General features: G+C 46.8%; 2 protein-coding genes across 17 annotated transcripts in view; one reads left to right on the plus strand and one right to left on the minus strand.

The window, feature by feature from the left end:
- Positions 1-553: 553 nt before the first annotated feature.
- DDX11 (DEAD/H-box helicase 11) lies at positions 554-24,351 on the plus strand. Of its 8 annotated transcripts, none has more exons than XM_085569501.1 (27): positions 561-759; positions 850-1,074; positions 1,539-1,625; positions 2,971-3,128; positions 4,237-4,279; positions 4,821-4,928; positions 5,465-5,552; positions 6,015-6,217; positions 6,782-6,934; positions 7,037-7,083; positions 7,821-7,900; positions 9,054-9,098; positions 9,224-9,291; positions 9,664-9,702; positions 10,172-10,295; positions 10,748-10,885; positions 11,295-11,407; positions 11,765-11,837; positions 12,207-12,310; positions 12,863-13,012; positions 14,889-14,957; positions 15,124-15,224; positions 15,636-15,720; positions 16,273-16,348; positions 16,504-16,658; positions 16,786-16,858; positions 19,438-24,351. In XM_085569501.1, exons 1-26 carry the CDS (start codon positions 616-618, stop codon positions 16,813-16,815), a joined length of 2,706 nt encoding a protein of 901 aa, XP_085425627.1. In that variant the 5' UTR covers positions 561-615; the 3' UTR covers positions 16,816-16,858; positions 19,438-24,351. The 8 variants fall into 8 exon arrangements, with proteins under 8 accessions (XP_021390757.3, XP_085425630.1, XP_085425627.1 ...); XM_085569502.1 differs by having other exon boundaries at positions 562-759; positions 10,751-10,885; XM_021535082.3 differs by lacking the exon at positions 19,438-24,351 and having other exon boundaries at positions 554-759; positions 10,751-10,885; positions 16,786-17,133.
- The window catches only part of WASHC1 (WASH complex subunit 1), a 37,985-nt gene continuing 28,434 nt past the window's right edge, over positions 17,048-26,598 (minus strand). For all 9 annotated transcript variants that reach the window (XM_021535084.3, XM_085569510.1, XM_085569508.1 and 6 more), the window contains 7 exons: positions 22,742-22,878; positions 21,690-21,825; positions 20,430-20,634; positions 19,771-19,935; positions 19,404-19,562; positions 18,745-18,813; positions 17,048-18,198 (listed from right to left, as the gene is read on the minus strand). In XM_021535084.3, coding sequence (XP_021390759.1) covers positions 18,047-18,198; positions 18,745-18,813; positions 19,404-19,562; positions 19,771-19,935; positions 20,430-20,634; positions 21,690-21,825; positions 22,742-22,878 — 1,023 coding nt within the window. In that variant the 3' untranslated portion in view covers positions 17,048-18,046. The remainder of the gene's footprint in view (positions 18,199-18,744; positions 18,814-19,403; positions 19,563-19,770; positions 19,936-20,429; positions 20,635-21,689; positions 21,826-22,741; positions 22,879-26,598) is intronic.

Genomic DNA, 26,598 nt, shown 5'->3' on the forward strand with positions numbered 1-26,598 from the left:
CACACTTCGTAACTACCTCAGGTTGTGGAGTCTATTTATTTATTCCACGTATCACTTCATTAACACAAAACTAATGGCTGGTCCCAGAAAACCTGTATGCAGAAGTGCTTCCAGTTGAAAGGTAGTCTACAGCTTCTCCCAGATTTGTTGTTGCTGATTTGAAACTCCTTCCAACAAAAATGTGGCCTCATATTATTTAACCCAAAAAGAACGGATTTGCCCCCAGATGGCCTAGTCTGAACCAGTACACTATGAGTTCTCACTGCTGGTCCAGAGACTGATTGCAATTGGCTTGTTCTTTTTATGCCATCCTTCTTTAGGTCGCTGTTGTTTCCAGAGTATTAACATATACAGTTCGGCATTTAAGGACTGCGTATTATATGTTGCAGTGTTTTGTTACTGTGCGTTTCCATCCTAAATAAATATTTATTTATTACAATTTATTATGCTAATAAATCTCCCCCCGTACTCTGGTTTTCTGTCCCGGCGTGCGGCGGGCACGGGCAGCTCGGGAAGGCGCTCCGTGCCCGCGGCCCTTCCGCCGCGTCACGGCAAGGGGAACGGCAAGGGGAACGGGAAGGGGCGGCCCCGGCGCCCGGCTCGAATCGGGGCGGGATGGAGAGCGGGGCGGCGGGCCTTGTGCCGGGCCGGTTCCCGTTCCCCTACGCTCCGTACCGCATCCAGGAGCAGTTCATGGAGGCGCTGTACGGCGCGCTGGAGGCCGGCCGCGTTGGCATCTTCGAGAGCCCCACGGGCACGGTGAGGCGGCGGCGCCGAGCCGCGCTCGGGGGCGAGCGGCGCCGCGGCGGTGGCGGCAGCGCCGCTCACCGTGTTGGCTGTCCGTGACAGGGAAAATCGCTGAGCCTCATCTGCGGGGCCCTGTCTTGGCTGCGGGACTGGGAGGAGAAGCGGCGGCAGGAGGAGGAGCGGCTGCTGGCGCTCGGCGCCGGCGGGCAGGAGGCGCCGAGCCCGCAGCAGGCACGGCCGGGCAGCGCGGACACGGCCGGGCAGCCGGACTGGGTCACGGCCTTTGTGCAGAAGAAGGAGGAGCGGGACGTGGTGAACAGGCTGAAGGTGGGGAAGCGCTCGTGTGCAGAGGACGGGTGAAGTAACGAGAAAAGGATCGGGAGGGTTGATGGCACATAGTCACAGAATGGCTGGGGCTGGAGGGGACCTAGAACAGCCTCGAGCAGAGTCCCTAGAGCGCAGTACCCCGTATCCAGGTGGCTTTTTAGCATCTCCCGGGAAGGGAACTCCACCACCTCTCTGGGCAAACTGTTGCTGTATCCTGGATGATGAGTGGAGAACACGTGAGACAAATTTGGTAGTGGTGTATCTTTGCCTGGAGGTTGCCCAAGACAGGAAACTATATTGCTTTGAGCAGAGTAACACTCCGTAGGTGAGCGCTCTGGGAGTATGGCAGCCTGCACCGGCAGTTTTGTTTCTGTAAATCTTTTTTCTATGCTCAGAGCATTAGTGATACCAAGAGTTGAGCACTAAATCCACTTCATCCTGCCTACACTCTCCCATTTTTGTAGGAAGAGCAGATCAGAAGGAAAAAGCGAGAAGATCGTCTTGAGAAAATTCAGCACAATGTTCAGTTAAAATATGCAGCAAAGAGGAAGGTGAGTTATTCCACAGATCTCAAAACTTTCTGTTTTGGTTACCTTCAGTATTGATCATATTTGCTTATGTGTAACTTCACACTGACTTTTCCAACCCATTTGTTTGAGGAGCTCTTTTGTATGAGGTTTCCGAAATTCATAATCTGAAATAATTTGTTAAATTTTCTTTTAAAAGTACAGATGTGAAAACCAATTTGCATCAATAATTTCTTGTGATAGTTTTTGTGTGTGGGCAGAAATTATGTGTTCTGATTGCCTTCTAGCTTTCTCTTTTCTTTTAAAAGCTTTAATACTCTGAGTCATTTTTTTGAAAGATCTGTCTTATGAACATGTGTGAACAGTCTATACTTCTCGAATAAAAATGGTATTAATGTTCACAGATACATATTTCCTCTCATTTTGGCACATGAACTGGCCTCAGTGCTCTTGATGTTTTTTTATTATATGAGTTATACTTCCCAGAAATACTCTGTTCAGGTCCCCAAACAGATTTATTAGCCTGCCAGGCTATTAATTTCTAGTGTGCTCTATCTCAAATACTATGTAATGTTTTGGTCAACTCCTGTCAAAAGGATATGACAGAAATAGTAAAGAATGGCAAATAAAAAACAAATGGAACAAAGAACTTGTCTCATAAAAGATGATTAAGAGCATGTGAAATGAGAAGCATGATGAAAAGAAGAAAGCAACTGAGAGAAATATTATGGAGATTTAGAAAAGCGCGTGATTCATCGTTTCTGTAGTGCTTACTAACTGCATTTTCTGTATGTTCCATGGTAATAAAACACTCATTGACATTGGAAGATAAAGTTTTGAGATGGAAAAAATGAACTTTTCTTTGTTGTGACACAAAAGTTAATCAGAAAACTGTTATTCAACGGTTCAACTGAATTTTTGTAGAGAGTTGGACTTGTGTTAAGAGTAACAGTCATACAGCTGGAGAAAAAGCAGCAAGAGAAATCTTGTTCTAAACCTGAGGCCTCGCTGATTCTAGCTTTGAGTGAAATGTGCACAGAGTGTTTGATTATGTCCTTACATGTTTGTTTGTTCAGGTTTACACACTGTTTTCTCTCAGGCAGACATCTTTTATGGGCCACTTTAAGTAACTAATACTGGGTTACGTGAACATTTCATTGAGGGTCTGTTGGTTCAGTAGGCCTTTTGCAGAGAAGGTCCTTTATGTTTCCCCTTCATAACTGTCTGTGTGGGCAAGTCTTGGTTGTTGGTAACAGCTGCCTTCTGTAGGGCTGAACAGCTTCAGCCTTCTGTGAGGGACTGTGCTGTCTTCTGACCTGTGCTACTCTCATTTTTTATGGGAAATACTCTGTCTTTGTATTCCTACTAGAGATGCGAGGAGGATGAGGCAAAGCGCCTTCTTCAGCTCAGTAAGGAGGCTCTTTCACAGGGAGCTGGAGAGAGTGCTCTAGACCAGCTAGATCACAGTGAGGAGGAGCTGATTCTTGCTGAATATGAGAGTGATGATGAAAAGAAAATGGTATCTGGGTAAGGACAGGGACTGAGGGGATTCCATGCTAAGGAAACATTTTCAGTCTAATTTTTGTCTTGCCCTGTTTAAAGAAGGTGTGCAGATTTTATTAAAAAGTGTTTCTCATCTTTTCAAACAGTGTAAGGCAGTGGTTGTTCTGGGGTTTTATTTAGTTGGTTGTTTTGGGGGGATTTTAGTTTGGTTTGTTTTGGTTTTTTTAAACTTTTGTTAGACTGATCTGAGCGACTTATTTGCTTTGTGACAAAGTGCATCTTAAAATGTGTAGCAGTGTCCTGCCTTTATCCGTGCCCAGCTTCCCAAAGAGAGCCTCTAGACGTTGAGTTAATGACTCGAGATGAAGTTCCTTGCATTAGAAAAGCAGAATGGAACTAAGGAAATCAGAGGAAGCTGTCAGTTCTCCAGATTAGCACTGGCATATTTTGATATTCTAAAGGCAGAGATGTTCACATTTCTGAAGACAGAGCTTTGGCATGAAAATCCCATGCACACTTTTTCATGCATTTGCTTTATGCAGAAAGCCAGAAGCCATACTTCACAAAAAATCAAACACATTTAAATTACAAATGTCCTAATTATTGTCTAGACAGATCCTTCTGCCTTAAAAATTGAAGAACACGTAACCACTTTTTATATGTAGGTAGTTTATCAAACATTGAACTGCTGTTGCCTTTGAGGAGCTCTATGGCAGTTGAATGCTTTCCTGAAGCCCTTCTTTATGCAATAGCTGGAGGGTGGTAAATTGCTGCTAATGGGAAAGCTTTACAAAAATAAATAAATAAGGTCACCAAAGAATAGCACAGCACTGATTAGCTTATGCCTGAGGTTTAGAGGCTCCTGAATCCAAAGGAAAAAAAAATCTTGAACTTGGAAAAAAGGCACAGCCCAGGAGAGATTTTTCCTTTAAAGAGAGAGGCTTGACTTGATTATGCATACTTACAGTGTTCTTAAAAAGTTAAATTTTCTTTTGCCACATGAGATGAGTTCTGAGGCTCTTTTCGAGTCAATCACCTCTCTTTAAACCCCACTCTTGTGGTGGAGCATCATTTGATTCTTACTGTCAGTGGTCTGCTGAAAGGAAACTGTTTGAGCTTTCTTTTTTCTTAGGCTGGAAGAAGGTGATGATTTGGAAGAGGAACATGTGACTAAGGTGAGATGAGGAAATTAAATAATGCCACTTCATAGAATAGTGTAGGAGTAAGCAGAATTATGGCTTCCTTGCACCTTTCCAACAGTCTGGCAGTACAGAAGGATTTAGGAACTAGCTTCCAAAACCTGCCAGGTTTGTTGATAAAGACAGCTAGTTCTGCTGTGCTCATCTACTTCTGGACTACACTACCTGCCTAAGCAGCTTGCTGTGCTAGCACTGCTTAGTTTTTGCTGTGGCTTGCTATAAAAGCACACAGCAATAAATAGTTTTTTATTACTCTCCCACGGTGAGTCCCTGCTTTATAGACATCTTGGAAAATTAAATTAAAACAAAAGCAAATGCAGAGGAGAAAACAAAGATGGGGCTTTTGGCCTCAGCAGTTTTAAGGTGACACTCAAACATGTGCCTTCCTTTATGCTTTTGAAGGCTTGAGCAAGGTGAGCCTTGCAGAAGTGCTTGTCTGCTTCCGTACAGGATTGGTTATAGGTAGGGATTGGCTTCCATATTCTTCTCGTCTTCCCTTTGTTCTTCCTCATTGCAGATCTACTACTGCAGCCGTACTCACTCCCAGCTGTCCCAGTTTGTGCATGAGGTGAAGAAAAGTCCTTTTGGCAAAAATATCCGTCTGGTCTCCTTGGGATCCAGGCAGGTACGTGCTGGTTCTCAGGGACCCAGAACACATTGGCAGGAGCTGTGTGGATCTGGTGCCACAGAAGTCACCTTGAGGCCTGGCTGAGTCTCCTGTTGAAAAACGAAGGCAGCCATGGGTCGTTACACAGATCTGTGTGATGTACATTTTTCTGTGAATTCCGTTTTGATAATTTACCCTTTGATGTAAATACAAGAATATCTTTTACCTTTTCTGATATGGAGTACTACAGATGTCTGAGTCACTGAGGTGCTCCTCTTCATAGACTAGTACTTCTGGCAGCATTTTTTAGAAGCTGTTGTGTAGCAGTGAGCCTTCTTTTTCTCATTTTTTTCCTCCTAAGTTTCTGTAAGTTTTGAGCATGTTTTTAGCATGTTTAGTTAGTATGTACAATGTCTAGCTGGTAGACTTTTTGTTTTTGGAATCTGGCCTGAGATTGCTTTAAAGAAAATCTTTCATTTTACAGCAGGTGGTGCACACAGGGACAGTCACCTGTGAACTGATTCTCTTCCTCTTCCTCTCTTTACACGTGCCAGAATCTGTGTGTGAATGAGGAGGTGCGACACTTGGGTGCTCTCCAGCTCATCAATGACCGCTGCATGGAGATGCAAAAGAACAAACATGGTAAGAATGCTCCCAGTCTGGGGAAGCAATTCCAATAAAGGTGTCATGAGAGTGTGGAGACAGTGGGCACTCCCAGTCAGTTCTAGCAAGAGTGGTAGAAGCTTGAAAATGACAGGTTGGAGTAACAGGAATCCTTGGTGCTTTTCTTGATCTCCAGGCTATGCTGACATCAGGATAAATTTTCTGAGTGTCTTCAGCTGGTCAGGACTTCTGTACAGAAAGATACTTGTGTTTGTTAACTCAATGCTAGAAATGTTGGAAGATGTCACATGCTAAATCTAACTGGCAAGAGTAGTGTCCACTGTGGAGATGGAAAGGTTACTGCTCAATAATTTTAAAATAGGTGATAGGTCAGGAATACACAGGACAAAGCTTGGTTTGAAATCCATGAGGTTCTACAAAGTGGTTATTCTAGGCTATTGTATCTATTGCATGTAGCTTTCTTTTGATTTCTGCTGTTAGAAAAGAAGAGCAATGAAGAGAATGAGGGGAAGAAGAGACGTGTGAGTCGCGCCATGTGCCCATTTTATTCCTTTGAGCAAATGCAGTTTCTCCGTGATGAAGTTCTAGTGGAAGTGAAGGATATTGAGCAGTTGGTGTCCTTGGGAAGGGAGACTAAAGCCTGCCCATATTATGGGAGTCGATTCGCTATCCCTGCTGCTCAGGTAAGGCATAACAGTTTTAGTGGCATTAATGCCAGGCACCCTATGAATGAACTGATGGCCTGGTCCCTCGGGTACTGGTACTTAGACTGGGGGAGTCTGTAAACCGGCTATGTTTCTGTCAGCTGTTTCTGTAGTTTTGCTCAGAAAGCAAAGGAAAACAAGAATTCCCATTAGAAGTTCATAAGGATGCTGTATGTCTTAGCATTTTGAAATACTTGAGCAGTTCAGCAAATGTGAGGCAATACTGACAATACAGGTGTACTCTCAGCCCTTACACCACTCTTCTTCCTTGCTGGGTTCTCTCTGAAGACATGCTTTCAGTGCTCCAAAGGAGATTTAGAAGGTAACCGGAGCCCATATGCAATTGTAGCATAATAATTTCTCTTCAGCTTATGTCCCAGTGCCCCTCTCAAGCATGTGCTTTGTTCTTACTTTTCCCATAATAAATCACTTGGCTGAATTCTGCATGGCCCTCTAATATGGGCTGTTAATGAGTGGTTGAAGAATGCCTTAAGTTTGTAAGGATGTCAGCTGGAATCAGGGCAGTGTGTGCTTCTCCTGTAGCTGGTGGTGCTGCCCTATCAGATGCTTTTGCATGAGCCTACCAGGAACGCTGCCGGGATCAAGCTGAAGGACCAGGTTGTGATCATTGACGAGGCCCATAACCTCATAGACACCATCACCTGCATCCATAGTGCCGAGGTCAGCGGCTCTCAGGTGAGTCACAGCCTGGCCTGATAATGGAGAGGGAGGTCTGCTTCCAGCAGTGCTCTTTCTTCTCTTCTTTCTAACAACAGCTTCTGCTTTCTGTTTGTGTAGCTGTGCTGTGCCCACTCCCAGCTGTTGCAGTACATGGAGCGATACAGGTGAGTATCTTGAGGGAAAACAGCTCAGCAGAGGCAAGGTCTGTGGATGCCTTGGCTTGCCCCAGGCTGCTTTTCCTGAGTGGAAAGTTACTGCATTAAGAGTTCTGCAGATGAAAAGACACTTGCTTCATTATCTCTGTCTGTAATCCATCTAAGTCAGACTCCTGGGGTTGGTACTAAGCAGCAAGAAGGGGATAACCTGAGGATTCTGTTTTACCCTTATACACTCAGTTCCTTTCCCAATATCTCCCTCTAATCACTTCTACTTTGTGATGCAGAGTTTCAAAAGATTCAGTCTTTCATGTCTTTCCCTTAGTCTTCCATTGTGCTCATTGGCATGGTAGAAGCAGGAAGCTCTGAGGAGGAGGAAGCTGTATGTGGGTGTTGGCTCTGCATCTTGCCATCCCTGCAGTGGCTGATTGTTGTGTTCAATGATAACAATGATAACAATGTTTGGAGCATTATTGTCTTGAGGCATCATTGCAGTTGTAAGAAGCCAATTATAATTAATATGCAAGGAGAAGTGCAATGGTAGGAACAGTGGGGGGAGCACGGGTAAATGCTTTGGAATTACCTTGGGCAGGATATCCAGATGACAGGGCCCTGTCACAAACAGGGAGAGTGAACTTGGAAGAAACCTTAGTTCCTGATTCTCCAAAATTAAGAAGAGTTAATGTACCTATTTCTGTTAGTCCCTGAAGAGGTTTTGGGGCATAAATACATCTCATTTTTCTTAGGAAACATTTGAAGGCAAAGAACTTGATGTACATTAAGCAGATCCTGTATTTACTGGAGCAGTTTGTGGCTATGCTGGGAGGTAAGGAAACCTTTTTGTGTCTCCAGGGATACTGATAAACTCTGAGCTAGTTAGTACTTCCTCAGGACACGTCCCCCTTCCTCCTCTGCAGAGACTGCAGGGAAGTGTTGCTTATGTATAGGTTCAGTTGCCAGTAGTTTTATTTCAGAGGCTGGTTTGTACATGGGGAAATTGACTGATGTCTACTGGAACCCTTCTCTTTGTTTCACTAGCTTAGGAGCAGCAGATGACATTGTAAGTTGGTAGAGGCAGTTTTATTTTCTGTGTGGTTTTGAGATCCAGTTGAAGTGGATTATGTAAGATGCTAAGTAAGCTAAGCAAGGAATACAGCAGATGTATAACAGTGTAGCACAAGAACTGCATGAAATAAATCTCTAGGTCATCTGGTAGCAGGGCCCCTATGTGTGTCAGCATGCATCTGCAGAATGAATCTTGCTTGAGTGGTGCTTTCCTTTGTGAGAAAATATTTTGCTTTGATTTTAGGCCCACAGGAATTTGCAAGGCTTGCTCCTTTTCTCCAATGATCTGTTTGTTAGACCTTAGTGTATCTTGAGGAGGGCATGTCCTAAGTTCATATAGAACTTCCTCCATGCCAGGGGAAATGCAGCCCTTTGGGGCAGGGGCTGCAAAAGGGAGATGTGAGGTCAGTGTTAAACCCTAGGACATAAAATGCAGTGGGCGGCAGCAGTTAATCCTGTTCTGGCTGTCGGGCTCTGGGCATGTAGGTGTCCCTAGGTTTTTCCCCTCCTCCCATTTACCTGCCAGCCTCTGTGCTTACCAGCTCCCTGCTGCTGCACTGAGGAGGGGTGAGGGATGCATTGCAGTCCCTTCCCTTTGTCTCTGCAGCATGATGACTACATACAGTGTGAGCATTTCTGATCACCCATCCTACCTGCTGCTTCCTGCCACAGAAGGAATGTAGGTGGTGTTCCTTAGGATGCAGCTGCACACTTGTTCTACAATGTAGGGCTACTCTACAGGGCAAATTAAAACTGAGTGGGAGCTGGTGTTTTGTCTGTATAGCTACATTTTGCATCTGTGTAGTTATTTCTTGGGTTTGTTGTGCACTGTACCCATCAAGCTCAGTCTTTAGTTTCCTGGTTAATTTTGAGATAGATTCAAGCCTTCTTTGAATTGGTTTCATGTTTTACAGGTAATGTGAACCAGAATCCTGGATGTCAGGCAGTTTCCCAAACAGGTAAGACTGGAGGGAACTCCTGGGGTATGAAGCTATCAGTCAGGGACATGGGTGTAAGCAGTAAGGGGTGCAGGTCCAGCAGCAGCCAATAATTTCTTTTCCCCTTCTCTCTTCTTTCCTTTCAGGGACAGTACTAAAATCCATCAATGACTTTCTATTTCAGAGCCAGACTGACAATATCAACCTCTTCAAGGTAATCCAAACATTGTCTGTTAGGGCACAGGTGGTGGTGACTTGTTTGAGATTATTGTGTGAAAGCTAGAAGTAGAGCCAAAGTCCATACTTGCTAGCTGTCTGTAAGGCAAAGCTACACTGTAAGGGCTGTGGATGCAGAAATTTTGCTACTCCAGTAATCCAACACTCCCCCTTGAACCTCCAAATACAGCATCTTAACACTGCGTGTTTTCACTCTGGAATGCCTTTGTAATAAACTCTTGTCCACGAAGAGCTGTGCACCTCTCCCCAAAAGCACAGCAAATGACAGCCTTGCTGGACAGGGATCAAGGACATCAGGATGGGAGAAGGGTGCTGAATGCCTGTTCATTTTCCTGTCTTCCTCCAACAGGTTCAGCGGTACTGTGAGAAGAGCCTTATCAGCAGGAAGGTACTTGCCTTGAGGTTTCATGGTCAGCAGTGTTCCAATGCTGTTTCACACCTGCAGTTTGAGATGGAAGATGCAGCAGCTGATGGGGAGCTTGTCTTCTCTATCGTGTTCTGCAAACAAACTGGTTCCTATAAAAAGTACTATATGGGCAGACTAACCCTTGTTTATCCAGAAAAGAAAAATATAATGTGGTTTGCCATGGTATTCCAGTGTGTGCCAATTCTGTGCTGCTTGGCCTCAAATTTGCCAGCCAAGTAGGCTGTGTTGCAGTGGAAGAACAGACATCAGAAACTTGTTTTGCTTTTGATTCAATGGGTGTAGGAAGGTAATGGGAGCTGATAAATTCTGATTAGGCTGGTTTGTGAACATCTACTGAGGAACTTAATTTGTGGCAGGCCAGCAAACTTGCCTTTACCTTCTCTGATGCCTGCTTTTGGTAGTCTTAGTCATTCTGGCTTTTGTTTGGCAGCTTCTTGGGTTTGTGGAGCGATATGGGGGCCCTGCCTCAGCTGTGAAGACCAGCAAGGAGAACCAGAAGCTGACTGGCTTGCAGGACTTTCTTCTGACCCTTCAGCAGGGATCTGATAAGGAGAGTGAGTTCAAGCATCCTCTCCTCGTGCATCTGTGGGCAGAATGAGACACTGAAGAAGGTGTCCTGCATGGGTGTTTTTTAACAGGTCTCACTAGCTGACCTAGGCAACTGTACATTGGATTAGTGAGGTCACTTTCAAGCTGAATGATGCAATTCCATGTTCACATCACATGCACTCAAGCTTTGCAATTCTGTGACCTGCTGCCTCTGGGATCTGAGCTACTGTGTGTAGTAGCTTTGCTTAGTGGTGCCATCCACAAAAATCAGATTTTTTTTTTTAATTTTTTTTTTAATTTAGCAATGAGACAGAATTTGGGTTTCCCCTTTAATGGGTATTTATTCTCTGCCTGCATATATAGGCCAGGTATTGTGTTCCTGTAGAGCATGTTTTGTGCTTAACCCTGTCTTTAGAAGTGCAGCCTAAGTTGCTTGCCTCTCCCATTTTTGGGCCAGCAGGTACCCCCCAGAGCCCTCCTGTGGAGGCTGAGCACGACCAGCTCCGAACTTCCTCTCCACTGATGCAGATTGAAGGATTTCTCTCGGCCCTCACAAATGCAAACCAAGATGGCAGAGTAATTCTCAACAGGCAAGGTACTGGAAAGGGTGAGCTGAAGAGAGGAGAGGCTGTGGGGAACTTGCATTTGTGCCATCTGTGATGTAGCCTGGCAGGCTTGGTCTGTCTGAGGATGCTTATGACCCCAAGGGAATTTTTAATCAAAGGGCATTGGGGCCAGGGTTTGCAGAGGTCTGCTCCCACTTTGGATGTCAAGTTTTGTCTTGCAATTTACTGCACCTGTTGTACAGCTCCAGGGAAATTAGGAAGCAGAAGGTAACTTCCAGGTTGGCATTATCTGCTGCTGCCTCTGTCTGTGTTGAACAGCAAGTCTTTACTTTGAGAGATGGGTACCTGCCAGAGTGCCCAGGTCAGGAGGGAGAATCTCTCATATCCCTGAGTATGTGTCACAGCTAGCTCCAGAATTATCTTCTCTCCTTTTCCCAGGCACAGTTGGTCAGAGCAGCCTCAAATTCCTCTTGCTGAATCCAGCTGTTCACTTTGCCAAGGTTGTGGAAGAATGCCGTGCTGTCATCATTGCTGGAGGCACCATGCAGCCGGTGAGGGAATAAGACTGCTGTGCTGGGGTCTCAGGAGGGCGGTGGTGCTATCTGCAAGCCGGGATGGAAATAGAGCAGCCTGGCTGAGCTCGTGGTAGGTTGGCAGTAGTACGGGGAGCAGTGGGAGGACCTGGTGATGCCATCCGTCGCTGTGCAGGGATCCCCCAGGGAGCAGGGCACGGGGGGCTGTGCGGAAAGTCAGTGCCGCTGTGTGCGGGCACAGGGCGCTGCCGCTCCTCTGCTGGGCCCGGCGGGGCGCTGGCCGGGCCGGGGCTGCCCTTGGCCAGCAGTGCTGGTACTGCTGGTGTGGGGTTTGGGATGCTGGTACTTTACTTGTCTTTGCTCTGTGGATCTTAGGTGGCTGATTTCCGAGAGCAGCTGCTGTGCCGTGCTGGTGTGGACCCTGCCCGTATTGTGGAGTTCTCCTGTGGTGAGTGTGCCGGGCTGGCAGGGAGGGCTCAGCAGCTGCAAGGGCTGCAGTTTGCCTTTTTAACACTATTCTGTCAGCCCTCAAAACAATGTGGCATCTTTCCTAAAAATCAGGGCAGCAAAGGGGGTGTGAGTTCCCTTTCACTCTGAGCTTCCCCTGTGGTCTTGACTGGTATTAGCAGGCAGTGTGCCATGCCTTACTCCCAGGGGCTGAGGGGATGGAAGTTGGAGCAGCTGAGTGACTTAGGCACTTTGGCTTAGCCAGGCAAACATTTGTCTCCGTCACTAGAATGCAATTAAAGTTCTTCAGCTCATGGAGTTTGTGTTAACAGCAGTAATGTTGACTCTCCCTACTCGTTTTTGTCCCCAGGACATGTGATTCCTCCAGAAAATATTTTACCCATCATCCTTTGCAGTGGTCCTTCCAACCAGCAGCTGGAGTTCACTTACCAGACCAGAGACCTGCCTCAGATGGTCAGTTTATCCTTTGTTCCCTTCCTTGGGATCTCTTTTTGCGTCATATGCTTATATTTCAGAGCAGAGTACACTCTGTGTTTAAGAGGTGGGCTGAGAAAAAGCCATGGCAAAGGAAATCCCAAACCACAGAAGCATCTGCAGGCGTTTTGGCACATCTTCCTTCTTCTTGTGGCAGGCCAATAAGCACCCAAAGTTAGACACTAGGTCTGCTCTGTCCCTGCTGAATCTCAAGCAGATGTGCTAACCAGGTCTCAATATCTGTTCTAATGGGACAACTTCCACCCACTCAGGCAAACCTTCCTTTCTTGAATGACCACAGGTCCACAGCCATAACAGAAACCCTGGACTAGGGAAGGCCAAGCAGTGAAGAGCTTTTTAGTGATGCCCAGCTCCCCATGGGAGTTCTCACAGACCTGGCATATTTCCCACATCTTTTTCCTCCCCTAAGGCATGTCATAAGGAAGGTGTGATCCTGGGATTGAACAGAGAATTGGAATGGCATTTCCTTGGGCTCCTGTTAGCTGCAATATGCTCTAATCTCTCTTGCAGATGGATGAGACAGGTCGAATCCTTTACAACCTGTGCAATGTGATTCCAGGAGGTGTGGTGTGCTTCTTCCCCTCCTACGAATATGAGAAGCAGGTGTACAGACACTGGGAGAAGACAGGGCTGCTCTCCCGCCTGGCATCCAAGAAGAAGGTGATTGTGCAGCCAGGGCACTTGGTACTTTCCATGGAGGTGTCAAAAACCAAACAATTCCATATGCTTTATGGACCTCTCTCTGAGTTGTTCCCATAGTCTGCACAGCAGAGCAGGATGGATGTTTATCCAGCTAATCCCTCCAGTAATGAATCAATTATACTTCCTGGGCAGCTGAGCACTGAGCTGCGATCTCAATGACATTGATTGCAGCTCTACATTCTTGAAGTGCACACTCTGTGTAGTGGCCATGGGGGTAGACAGTCTTTGCTATCCATAGCCAGCAGGCTTGTTCTCTTGTGGCTGGGAGGGGCTGTTCAGGTTGAGCTCCTACAGGGAATTTGTTTCTCCCAGGCTCATCTGTGTGTCCCTCAAGCACAGACCCGCACAGCCAAGGTCTAGGCAGAGTAAGACAACAGTGCAGTTCATAATACAAATGGCATTTTGCTATCTGCCAGAAGTAGAGATGAGAACTGGAAGACTAGCAGTTTAATAGTGAGATCAGTGCAAGTATGAAGTCTTTGCAATGACTCTCACAGGTATTTGAAAGCTGAGTATTGAAAGTCAGGCAGTTCAGGTTGCAGGGCAGGGATCTTGGATCATGTGCCAGGGGAAAGAAAAATTACATATACCCTGTCTCTGACTTCTGTGTACCAAAAGCTAAAAAACTTACCACAGTTCCAGGTATTTCACAGCCTTGGTAATTCTTGGCATCCTGGCACATGGGGCAACCTGTACGTTTTCGGGTGGAAGCATTGTGTTTCATTTTCTCCGTGTTTGTAGAGTTACCACTCTGAGTGCTTTTCAGGTGTGTCCTGTCAGGGTTCCAGTGCTCTGCCTGGTTCCTCCAAGGCTTTGGGCCACATACAGTTTGTTCCAAATTTCAACTTTGAGTTGTTCTTGTTTTGCCTTTGTAGTCTCCAGCAAATTGGATATGTATTAGCAAGGCAATTGGGGATAAGTGCAGCAAGTGTAACTTTCAACTGCTTGCACACAAGATCAAATCTTACCAGGGGAAGGTTCAAGGCTTTCCTGAGGTTGCTGTGGTGAGATCACACTGAGATTATATACAAATTACACAGGGAAAGTTAATTTAAATTAGAAGCTTAAATAGCTACTTTTCAATAAATTCGTTTAGGCTTATATTTGTAATTGCCAGTTCTTTTTCTACTGAAAGACTGATTTTGGCTTTTGGCTGGTAAAAATTTTTATTACTTCTTGCTAACCAAAGGAAAACACATTCTGTAGGTTCTTTACTGTTACAGAGAAGATATATGTTGGACCTTTTGTTTACTAGGAAAACTACTTGTGTTTCAGGCCAAAGTACAGCACCTATAAAAATACAGCTTAATTAACTGCAGAGGTTTTCAGTAATTAATTAGATGTGCTAGAATATCATAAAGAAATACTACTTTATTTATGCTTTGCATGGAAAGTTAATTTATTCACTTCACAAACAGGAGCCCCTGCTTGGAATTAACTGATGATTCAAATTGATTGGTCCTGTCCCTGTCCACCAAGATCTTGCAGCTGCAGAGCCTCCTGACCTCAGAGAGTTTTGATTCATAGGTGCAAGAGGTGCACATTGCTTTTTTGCCTCTCAGCTCTTGGATGACTTGTAATGTCTTGCAGTATTAACAAGTTTCCCAAAGCTGAAAGGGAATGTTGGAGGGGCAGGAGCAGCTGCTGCTCCCTTCAGTGCCCAGCTGTAGTGCATTTTCAGGGTGGAGGAAAGCTACTGATGAAGTTAGTTATTCAGGCAATTTTTCCTTCCATGACCTCAGTTCCCCATATGTTAATGGCGTGGGACTAAAATTATTTCCTTTCTTTAAACTGTTTGCTTCCTGTTGCTGTACTGATGAACTGTGCCTGACAGATCTTTCAGGAGCCTAAGAAAGCCAACCAGGTGGAGCAAGTGCTAGTGGAATATGCCAAATGCATAAAGGTAAGCAGGCAGTCTAGTGGGAGTGTGGAAGGCCAGCGGGTATGGGAATGCTGCAAAGGAGGGCACTATTAACATAAAAAGAGGGCTGTAGCCTAGGTGTGGGAGTGTTTTTGAAGCACAAAAATCTTCCCTGCTCTTGTATGAGTTGCTGATCCCTCTCCTGCAGTGCTGCAGCCAGACAGGAGGACAGATGACAGGGGCTCTGCTGCTTTCTGTAGTTGGAGGCAAAATGAGTGAAGGGATAAATTTCTCCGATGACCTGGGAAGGTAAGGTGACTGCTCCTTGCTTTCTAAGCCACCTCTGGCTTGTGGTGTAGTGACTCCAAGCATGGGCACATTCAGTACATGCATGGATAGAAAGTCCTGGGGAAAGTGTGACTTAGCTGATGCTTAAAGCAACAGGAGGGTCTGCTGGGTGGTGTAAAACCCACCTGTCCAGGCCACTCTTCCTGTGAATAATGCAGTTAGGCTTGCTGTGCTAGATAATCCCTTTTTCTGGCACCCTAAATCCCTCTGCAGCTCTGTTCAGCATGTGCTTGTCAGACTGCTGTGCTTTATTGTTGCCTTTGGTTTACAGGGCTGGCTGTCTTTCAGGGGTGCAGTGACCTCTAATTTATCAGTCTATTGGCAAAGTGCTCTAGGATGAGACATTAAGAATAATGCAGTCCTCCCTTGCAGGTGTGTGATTATGGTGGGAATGCCTTACCCCAACATGAGATCACCAGAACTCCAGGAAAAAATGACTTGGCTTGACAAAACCATGGTAAAAACCACTCACACCTCTGTCTCTTTCAATTCTGCTTTCTAGTACTAACTTCCCAGCACATGAGCCCCAGGGCTGCCTTCAGAGGTTTTATTTTCCTTAAGCTTGCCCTCATTCCCAGATGGTGTGGTACTGAGAGCACAGCCTTCTCCAGGCTGCTCCCAAACAAGTGAGCGTAAACACAGAAGAAGTTCAGTGAAGGGAAATGCCACCAGGACTTGCTGTCAGCTCTGAGTTCCAAGAGAAGCAAGGACCTTTCAATCCAGAGGGGGTGGCAAGGTGGTAGAAGCTGCTTGCCAGGATCGTTTGTCCCTTCTGATTGCTCACTGGAGGTGCTGTTCTTGGGGACAAGATTTCTGCCTTCAAGGGCACCCTGGGTTGGCTCTTTGTGAATGCTCAACACAGTTTTCTGAGTGCAGCCTTTCTTCTGTTCCTCCTTACTCTCCACCCGCTTACCCTGCAGGGGTAAACGTATTTGCTTTACTTTGTCAGTAAGACTCCCCAGTTTGACTTACATCTGCCTTGTGTTGAGACTTGCCTATTCCTTTCCAGCCCAGAGCTTCTGGCCAGGCACCAAGCAGAGTGCTGATTGAAAACCTGTGCATGAAGGCAGTAAACCAGTCAATAGGTAATTCATCCTTCCTTGGACAGGCTGGGGGATACAAAACACACTGAAGGAGGAGGGTAGGAAAAAGGATGCATTACAGATGATGGGAACGTGATCTTCCTTGTCTGAGAACAAACAGTTGACTGGGCCATTCTTTATTTTATTCCTCTGTACAGGCAGAGCCATTCGCCATCAGAAGGACTTTGCAAGCATCCTGCTCCTGGACCACAGGTACACACGCCCTGCCATATTTAACAAACTGCCCCAGTGGATCAGGGAGAGGACCCAGGTAAAACCTGCCTTTGGATCAGCATTTGCAGAGTTAAGAAAGGTAAGAACTCATCGTATCCTATGTCCTGCTACCAACACTGTTCCCCATTGTCCTCATCTGGACCTTTTTAGGGCCTTCCCTTTAGAGTAAGGCCAAGGACAAACTGCCTGGTTTTGTGTGTTCCCAGTTCCATCGAGGCAAGTTGGATACTTTGTGATGTGGAGTAGAGAACAGACAGCATTTGTCATTATGAAGACTAGGTAAAGTAACATAAGTTGTTGCTTTTCTGTACCATGGACTTTATAAAATCTCTGCCTTCTGCCTCCCTTGTGGATATTTGCTGTTCAGTATCTGAGTGCTGTGATGGTGAGATAGCCTTCAGCACCACAGTCGGGGGGAAACTGGTTGTAGGTCTGAGGAAGGTGAAGAGAGTAGCAGCAGGCACCTACTTGTTTACAGCTGTTAAGGTTTTATTTAAATTGATTAAATACTTTCAATAAAAACACTCAAGTATGGCAAGTATTATTTAAGTACACTTAAGTATGGGGAGTAATTATTTTGACTGAACACATATGGTTTTTTCCCGTCAACCACCAAGTGTAGGAGGCCTGACTGAACAATGCCATCGAGCTTTTCACAGGAATTGTAAACTAGCAGGCCTAATTTATGTCATAGTGGAATAACACAGAGTGGTAATGGAGCAGCCATGGGTAACATTTTTTCTCACCCTCTTTCTACCTCGCTTCAAGCAGCCAATAGATTGAAGCAGTTCATTCTTACAAGAGAAATAAAGATAAGGTGACAATACAGCACTTCTCCTTTGATCATGTTTAAGCACAGGATTGCTCTGTTCTTTTTAACCCCTAAGTTTCTGAATTCAAAGTAAGTTCTTGAATTTAACTTTCTTGGAGTTATTTCCATGGGTCAGTGCTGGAGGGCAGCAATAACACCAGGGACAGCCACATAATCCTTCAGCTGTTCCCAGCTACCTCTGTCATCCTGAGCAAGTCTCATCCCAAGAGCCTTGTTTGCTTTTTTTCCAGTTTCAGCAGCTGGATGCTACCTCTCCAGGCTCTTCACAAGGAAGGGAGTACTTATGGCACAGAGCTGTTACCTGCTCCCTGTATGTTAATTAGCCCCACAGGGAAAGAAACAGATGCCTCTGAGAAACTTCCACTGTGAGGCACCTGTCCTTTGAGTAGGTCCAAACCCTGTGGTCTGCACAAACTGCCTTCAGGGAGGGGAGCACCTGCTTCTAGCAGCTGGTGCCCTCCAGCCTGCAGTGCTGGGGCTGAAAGGCTGGACAGCTAGGCTTTCCCTTTACACACTCTTAATTAATGACATATCCCACTTTTTCCAAAGTGAAGTCAGTAAGGACCTGCTTCCTTCAACTTCACGGAAATTTTTCAGACAGCAATAGTTTCACACTAATAGTCAATGGATCCCATCTATGACTCCCAGTCATCCTCATCCTCCTCACCAACGGGCTGCTGCGGGGGTGGGAGGGGTGGTATTGAGTCCGACATACGAGCAAAGGCACCAGCAGGACTGCCAGGAGCATCAGTGTTCCCAGAGGCTCCTGGTCCTTTCCCAGAAATACCTGTAAGGGAAGGAAATCAGCAGTGATTGACACCTGGGAACTAGAGATGCAGCAAAGGGGAGAAGGAAAGCCATGCTTTCACCACCCAGGTAACCAGAACAGCCACGTTTAATGCTGTCATAGACTTATGCCAAGGTTTAACTACAGCTCCCCCAGAACAAGTCCCTGCTGTCGTCTGCCCAGCGCTGAGGTGTGACCTTTGATCTAAATGCCCCAGAGACCTGCCATGGCATCTCAAGTGCCCATATGGGCAGTGGGCCCAGCTGCCCAAGCACTGCATTAGAAAAGACACTGCTGTCCCTTCTGCACAGGTAGCTTTCAGGGTCCATCCTGAAACATACAAACCCCTCCAGTGCCTCCAGCTGGACTTGAGGTGGAGATTCCTCTGCTCATTCTCCGTAAAGACACTCTCAGCTATACTGTGGTACACTGCCCAGGAAAATCTCTCTTCCTGTTTCAAAGGCTGTGGCTGACACAACTTGGGTACCAGAGAGTGCCCTCCCTCTTTCCTAGGGGAAAGGAGCAGCCCATATTGCAGGACAGTACCTTTGCGCCTCAGCACCAGCTTGTTGAAGAGGTCTGACATCAAATCTCCACCTTGTCCTGTAGCTCTCACTGAAACAGAGCAAAACAAGTCAGTGAAGAAAGATTAGTCTGAGCTAAGCACTATGGCAAAAGCATTTCCCTGCAATACTACTTTCAGATTAAAGAAAAAACTTCAAACCCCTAATTTTATATGACACCCCAAAACTACAGTCCATTTTCAGGTGAAGGAAACACTAAGCACAGCGGGATTAATGGCATCTTCTGGGGAAAACCAAGAGTGAAATTCATTGAGGGGCTGTGCATTCGCAGTCTCATTCTGCCAAAGCAGCTCCATCAATCCCCTCCCCAGCTACCTCAACCAAGGTGCTTAAACTGGTTCAGTCCTGTCCCCCAGGGTTTCATTTGTGTGCCTGGTCCTGTGCATCACATATGAAGCTTCTCCACAAGCCCTGAGACAGATACCCTTTGGGCCAGTGAGGTTTAGCAAGTTTACAGAGCTCTGGCTGAGTGGTGAACACCTGAGACCTACATCAGCCTGTGAGGAGACAACTCCGTTCTGCTCAGTGAGTTCACTGTGCTCCTGATTTGCCTGCCTGGCCCCAGACCTAACACCTCCCCAGCCTGGGCAAGGAAGAAGTTCTGCCAAAGAGTCTCAGCACCTTGTTCTTGTTCCTTCTGCTTCTTTTTCTCCAGCTTCCTCTCCTTGACACTGCGAAGGTTGGCCTTCCCAATGCCCCCAGCTTGGCGGATGGACTCCAACAGACTGGCACGCCCAGTGGAGGGGTTTACCACCTCCTTTGGGGCTCCTTGGACTGAAGCTGCAGGGACAGGAAGGACAGGCAGCAGACATGAATCAGTGCATCAGCTACAGGCCCAGCCAAATTCCCATGGCAAGGGCTACTCCAATACCTTGACAGCATCTCATTCCACTGCACCACCTCCCTTGTTGGAAGGCTGGGAAGGCCCCCAAGGACATAGGCTGAAGTCAAGGAGGCTGGTGCAGCTGTGGAGGAGTCCAGCCCTTACCTGCAGGCACTGTGTTGCTGCTCTCCTCGCTGGCTGACTGAGCTGATTCCAAGGGTGCTGTGGGCTGGGGCAAGGGCGGTGGAGGAGGCACCGGAGTTGGCATAACAGGAGGCGGTGGGGGAGGTGGAGGGGGAGGAGGTGGCAGTAGCTTAGCATCTTGAAGATCTGAAATACAAAAGAAGTTGTATCTGAAGAGTCCCAGGGGATGGCACATGGAGAGTTTCAGCTCAGAGCTTCACATGCCTCAGCAGCAATAGAGTCCTCAGCACTGCAGTAGAGCACTCCTGCCTCGCACACCAACCCTTAACAGCAGGCAGGACCAAGGCAAGAGTCTGAGATTCCCCTACTCTCCCTCCCCAGCTGCATCCCACTTGCACAAGGGCATCCCACCAGGCTGACACACACACAGTCCTTGCACACTGTGCTCCCTCCTCTCTAGCTATGCAGAGAGAGGGGGAGGGAGGTAAAGTGGCTGCAGTCAGGCCAGAACTTCAGCAGCTTGCAGCTCTCCCTCAGGCCTAAGCCAGAGGTACAACATCCATCATCCATCCAACATCCATCTTAAAATTTCTACCAAGGGACTTTCTGCCTCATCTCCACTTCCTAGCAATCCCTGCCTTCTTCCTTCATAGGGTCCTGGGATCAGAGATTGAAAATACCTGGTTGCAAAGGCTCCACCGACTCAGTGTTGAAAGTGGGCAGCTCTGGAATAGCACTGCTGGGGGCAGAGGGTGCAATGCCAGGGCCCAGGTCAGCACTGTACATGAGATCTGCAGCAATGCCAGGCAGGTCTGGCAGGTAGGAGGGCACATCAATTTCAGGGACCTGACCCAGATCTGGCACATAGAAGTAATTTTCAGCAACCTAAAGAAACCCAAACCAACAAGGCAATGAGTATGTGCTTGCTGCAAATAGGGGCACTGCAGGGAACAATCTGGGCAGCAGTCAGAGCTGGGCTGGTGTACCTTGGTACATCAGCTACCCCTATACCTCTGTGCTTAGAAACTACCTCCTGCAGGCCAGGCTTGGGAAAGGTAGACTACAGGAGGAGGAAGTGCAGCACTCGTCTTAGTTTCATAGTAGCAACTGAACTCTGAAGGGTTCATGCACTAACTGCTGCAGCCTAAATAAACCAGTCCCTTCTCCTCCAGAAGAGGATAGTGTCTGAACCATTTCAAAGATTAAAATGCAGAAGCACAACCCAGTAGTTACAGGGGTTTGCTTTTGTGTTTAACACACAGGCAACAGTAGTGATGGTGAAATGCGAATAGTTTGTTCACTATATACATTATATCTTCCAGTCCAACATGATGAGCAAATTATTCCCAGGCTCCTTTTCCCAATCCCAAATGACACTCCAGCAAAATTGGTACACCCCAGTTATAGCCTTTATAAGGTGTCAGGTACCAGTCACATGTTGGGGCAACTGGTTGGTGCACTGCCTGCCCCATGTGTACACCAAGCACAGCCCTTTGCTCAGTCTGGCTGGCCCTTCTGTTTGCACCAGCAGGAATTATGGGGATCACACTTCAGCCCAAGGACCTTCTAGCAGTGGCACCTTACCCTCAGACTCTGAGGCTCAGGAGCTGGCACAATGGAGATGATCAAGTGATAGATCCTCCAAACCTCCCTACAGCCCTGAGGTCAAGAAGCAAGATGAGTTGATATCCCACTACTCTCCTTTCACCACTCACCAAAGGCTTGAGCAAAGAGAAATGCCTGCCAAGTGTGAGGCTTTTGTCTCACTCATCAAGCTTACACCAGGACCTCAAGCACAAAACCAGGCAAGTCCTTCTGATATATGAGGTACTCTGCAGCCCGGTAAGGGGTTATCCTACCTCCTCACCACCCAGTCAAAGTCCTTCTCTTTTCAGTGAGCTGAGCACAACCCTCTGAAATGTAAGCAGCTGCAGTCTCACCTGGCGGTCTAGCTGTCCCCTTTTGGTGATGGAGAGAGGTGCATCAAAGAGCTTCTCTTCTGTCTCTGTTTCTAGAGCCACATGGGTCTTTGTCACTGCTCCAGCCAGAGGATCCAGGAACACATACTTCTTGTACCTAAGAGCAGAAAACAAGCATTTTAGTGATGCTGCCTTGAGAGCCAAGGCCAGAAGAAACAGTGTACACAAGAGGGCCTTGGAGGCAGAGACCTGACTTCACTCATGAAGATGGAACATGTTGGGCCTTCCAGGTTCCTTCTTTTAGCTCCATTTTTCTGCCTTTCCCCGCCACAACCAGGAGGCAAGCAGCTCCCCACTTTGCCAGTGCAGCCTCCAGACTAATTCTAAAGCAAAGCCCCACTGTAGTGCCACCATGACCAAGCTCTCCCCTTTCCACCACCTGGCCTGAAACCATCCTACAATCTGCAGCAGGGCACCAGTGACTTGTCACTCAAGGTCCAAGAGGACAGACAAAAAGGAGAAATGATCCATGGCTCAGAAGAAAGACAAGGTCCAGGAGCTGAAAGCTCATGAAGAGCTTAAAGTAGCTCTTCAATAAGAGCAGAGAGACCAGGACCATGACACAAGCCCAGTGGGAAGGGAAACTGCAGTGAGGGAGGTGGTGGAGACCTTAAAGCAGCAAAAGCAGTAAAGTAATGTTGTCAGGAATTGTGAGGAGAAGAAGCAGTACCTAAGCTGGCAGACAGGACAGACAAGGGCAGGAGTGACTGCGTATCTCAAGGCTGGAAAGAAATCAGATGACCAATAGGAAGAACTAAGCAAAAGAAAGTGCAAATTTGGGTTTAATCAGGTGAGTTGAGGATCAGGTGCAGACAACATAACTGCTTCCACCAAAGGCAAAAAGCTGGGAAGGTTCCCAGCTGGAAACAGCAGAGAGGTAGCAAACCCTGTCCTATCAAAAGCCTGATAGCTTTTGCCTCAGGAAAGCAAAAAGTCACTGCTATGCCTGAGGAAGGAAAGCTCTGAGGACGAGCAGGGGCAATTGAGCAGCACAGCACTGCTCCAGCTCTCACAGGTTCTCGGTGGTGTTGAAGAGTAGCAGGGAGCTGAGGGAGCTGATGTTCCTGGGAAGGCTGCCAAGGCCTTCTTCTGCGTCATCCTCCTGGTGAATTTTGGTGCTCACGCACACAGGGAAATACTTGAGCTTTTCCTGCAAGAAGACAGATAAAAAGTGGTAAGACATTAGAACCATGGTTGCTGAGGGCAGCTCTCCCCAGCCACCACAACCCACACTGCTGGATGCACTGTATGATCTGGGAAACCTGCTGCTCCCTCCCTATCTCCCTTTGAGCTAGGAAGTATGTGGACAACATTGCAACCCCACAATCATGACAACCCCACAATCAGGTGGCAAGTGGCTTTGGTGCTGTGGATGGGTCATACTGAACATGTGCTACTCTGGCAAGTATCCACCAGAATAAAACCACCACTGGCTCTGTAGTCAGAGGCAGGGGTCAAGCACTACAGCCTAAAAGGCTTTTATTACAGTGTCTCCAATTACAACACATTTTCATGCAGGCAGAGTTCCCCACACATCTCTATTACCTCCCCTCTGTTGCCTTCACTTGATGTTTTAAGAGCTGTGATTGCACTGGTGGGGTAGGCAGGGAAGGCAAAGGAAAAAGAGGTTAGGAAAAAACAGAGTGTCTGCACTAGGCAAGAGATCATGCAGAAAGGAGTGCACAGGGTGGAACATGTGCAAGATGGTTTTGCAAAGCCTGAGGGATTTGCAGGAGTTTTCAACTCTAATGAACTGAAATCTTCTCTCTCTCAGTTCTAAAACTTCACGCATAATATATAGAGCTCTCTTTTGAAAAGGACTTATTACATCTGAACTGCCTGACTTTTATAAAGCACAGGAGTTGCCATCCCACATCAGACCAGTGTTTCAGTTGGTGTGACAGTGCCCACTGCCACATGCTCTGGGGTTTGAAGCTCAGCACCCACAGCACTCTGCTCTAGAGGGAGGAAAGGCATCAGTTCCTGAACATAGACAGTTTGGGATGAACAAACCTCCACCTCAGACCCCTCTGCAGACCCCTCCTCAGCCCCTTCACAGTTCTTTCTTCACAACTAAGGCAAGCTACAAGGCAGTAAGTGTTCATACCAGGAGAAGCCAGAGCACTTTGTCAGGTTAAGTAACTCATCATGCCTGTAGTCTTCTTCTGCCACCAGAAGATGACCACTCCAAATACTGTCCACAGCTTCCTACTGCTTCACTACTCCCAGCATCCCTGCACCCCCCCATTCTCTGAGTCCCTCTTCCCTCCTTGTACTTGTATAGGAGAAATGGAGACCACTGGTGGTTCAGTTTTAAGACCACATCTCAGGAACACAAGCAGTTCCTGCTGATTGAAATTTCAGTCTTGAATCCGGTAGCCAGAAATCCAAAGAAATTGCTTAGTCACAGTTCAGTTAATCCACTAAGAATTTATATGATGCTCTGAGACTATAAAATGCTATATGAAAGAACATGTAAGGTTTTGATTTAATTCATGTTCCAACTTGTGAAGTTAACACCTTCTATTTTTTAATGGAAGCAAATAGGCAAAAATATATAAATTCTTATTTAGAGATTGTAGAAGCAGAGACTGAAAAATAAAAGTTCTTTTGATCATTAATATTCATGTCCCAATGTTTAATTTTTTAAGCATGAGGGAGTACTGACTTTTTTTGCTAGAACTGTTCAGATACACTTAGCCCTCAAGTCATTTATATATTTTATTAATTCTCTCTTTGTATATTTCAGATAGCACTAGAAGATTGTGCATTACTTTAAGGGTGTAGTGAGAAAACAACCATTACCTACGTTTACTTATAAACTTAATCTAAGGATTAAGTTATAAAAGCACTAAGCATGAGTATTCTGAAACATGAAATATAATCCTTTTAATTTAAATACCATCAAAGTGCTACTCTTACTCAAGTACCTAGATGCAACCTTGACATACTGAAGTCATGGGAGTTGCTTGAATGCTCAAACACCCCAACGTGGGGTCTGGCACCTGGCAGGATAACACCCCCCAAGGACACTGCATTTTCAGGCATTTTTCTTCCAAAGAACATACAGTTAAATATATATAAGTCACTCTGGTTCTTCAGTTTAATTAAACACACCCTATTACAAATGGAATTTTAGTACTACATGTTGGAGTACTTCCCCCCACACCAATGGAGTGCTGATGTCAGCTGGAAAAGGATTTCAAGATAAGCAAGTGACAAAAACCTGGTTTAGCCTCCACATGCCTATGGTAGGCTCTGGGAGAGGCAGAATTCACAAGGACATGCCAAGTTACTGACACTTTTGAAGCCTAGCAAGGTTACTCCAGCAGTGGATGGTAATTTTTGCTTGGACTTCTTCCAAAGCTCAGGCAGGCCACATCTCCTACACTGTCTGCCAGTCTCCTGAGAGGCATGTGCAGCACCCAGACACAGCTCCCACCACAAAGGCAGTGCCCAGCGTCTGGGAAGCCCCACAGGGCTGCAGCCAGCCCCCTGCTGAGCCCTGCCTTGCTGCTACCACTGCACTGTGCAAAGCAAAAGGTTTTCCAGGCTTCCCACAAGCACTGTGTTTCTGGCACTCTCACCCATCAGAGCTTACCTTACCAACCTAAACAGCATCCTCTAAACAGCTGAGTTTTCCCTTGCTTGGGGTTGAGGGGGCAAGAAGAAATTCCAAGGGGGAAGCATTTAAAATCAACTGCAGAACCAGACATTTCCAACTCAGTTGCTTACCCACAGAGCAAAAACCCTTAAGGCTGAACACAGGTTGCCACCACTTCCCCTCAAACTGACATTAGCAGAGTTTGCTTTCCTGGTGAGATGTTGCGTGCCCATGTGTAAGTGGAGTTTAGCAAAGGCCACTGCAACTGCTCACAGCAAACAGGCTCTCATTAAAAGTGAAAACAGGCAGCGAACCTCTGCTGAAAGCCCTGAATAATTGAGAAAAGCATGAATGCAAACATTAGACTTCTCCCTGTCACTGCAAGGCATGTCCAGCTCTGTGCTCAGCTACAGCTGAGAAGGGCCTGTCCCCCTGGAATGTGGGCAGAGCTTGGCCACACTGAGCCCCATTCAGCACATCAACCCCTCCATCCTTCACCAGCTGACAACAGCATCCCCCCAACCCAGAGAGGAGCTACAGGAGCTCATGTGTGAGCTTGGCAAGAGTGACAACAGCTGTATGAGAGACTCAGCAAAGCCAGAGAGCGATCAACAGTCACAAAAGAGGATCAAAAGATGGGTTGCAGGAGGGGAGCAACAAACATCCCCCAGGGCCTGAAACAAAGCCCCTGTGGTGATGGCAGCTTTAGTCACAAAGGGCAGAACATGGCAATGGTACAGAGACTGACTGGGACTAGAAGAGATAGGATCCCAGGCAAATGGCTGTGGCAAATGGCACATGGAGCCTACTGGAGCCAGCAGGCCAGATGAACAGGCCTTTGTGGGATACTGCTTTTTAACAGCTGATGTTCTCAATCCCTTCCCTGTGCAAGGGGCCGTACTTCGGCACCAGCCCTTCAGGGTGGGAAGCCATCTCCCTGTCTGCTCCCTGCCTACCTCTGCTCCCCCTGCACTCCAATGGGATGAAGCCACCAGCTAGGCAGTAGCACTCACTGGCCTCCCTGCCAGACATCAGCACGTCCCATGCAGCTCTGCCTGTACAATTGCCAGGACTGGAAGGAAGCAGGAACCCTGCTCAAGTTTGTCAGCTCTCCATTTGGCCAGCAATCCTGCTTCCCTGGCCTGCCTGAAATATTCATAACTACCTCTCTGTGTGAAGTCTCAACTCCATTAACACTCAGGGAAGTTGAGCATGATAAATTATTCAGTGGCAGCTTTATTTTTGGCCAAGTCACACAAGGGTGAG

The sequence above is a fragment of the Lonchura striata genome, chromosome 1A (genome assembly GCF_050655825.1).
Source record: "Lonchura striata isolate lonStrDom1 chromosome 1A, ASM5065582v1, whole genome shotgun sequence".
Lineage (NCBI taxonomy): Eukaryota > Metazoa > Chordata > Aves > Passeriformes > Estrildidae > Lonchura > Lonchura striata.

What these genes read in the sequence shown, in the direction of transcription:
- DDX11 (XM_085569504.1), top strand. Translation starts at nt 616, where the DNA reads ATGGAGAGCGGGGCGGCGGGCCTTGTGCCGGGCCGGTTCCCGTTCCCC. An exon ending in CAGTACATGGAGCGATACAG is followed by an intron (nt 7,084 to 7,820) that starts GTGAGTATCTTG and finishes CATTTTTCTTAG; the next exon opens with GAAACATTTGAAGGCAAAGA. An exon ending in AGAGCCTTATCAGCAGGAAG is followed by an intron (nt 9,703 to 10,171) that starts GTACTTGCCTTG and finishes TTTGTTTGGCAG; the next exon opens with CTTCTTGGGTTTGTGGAGCG.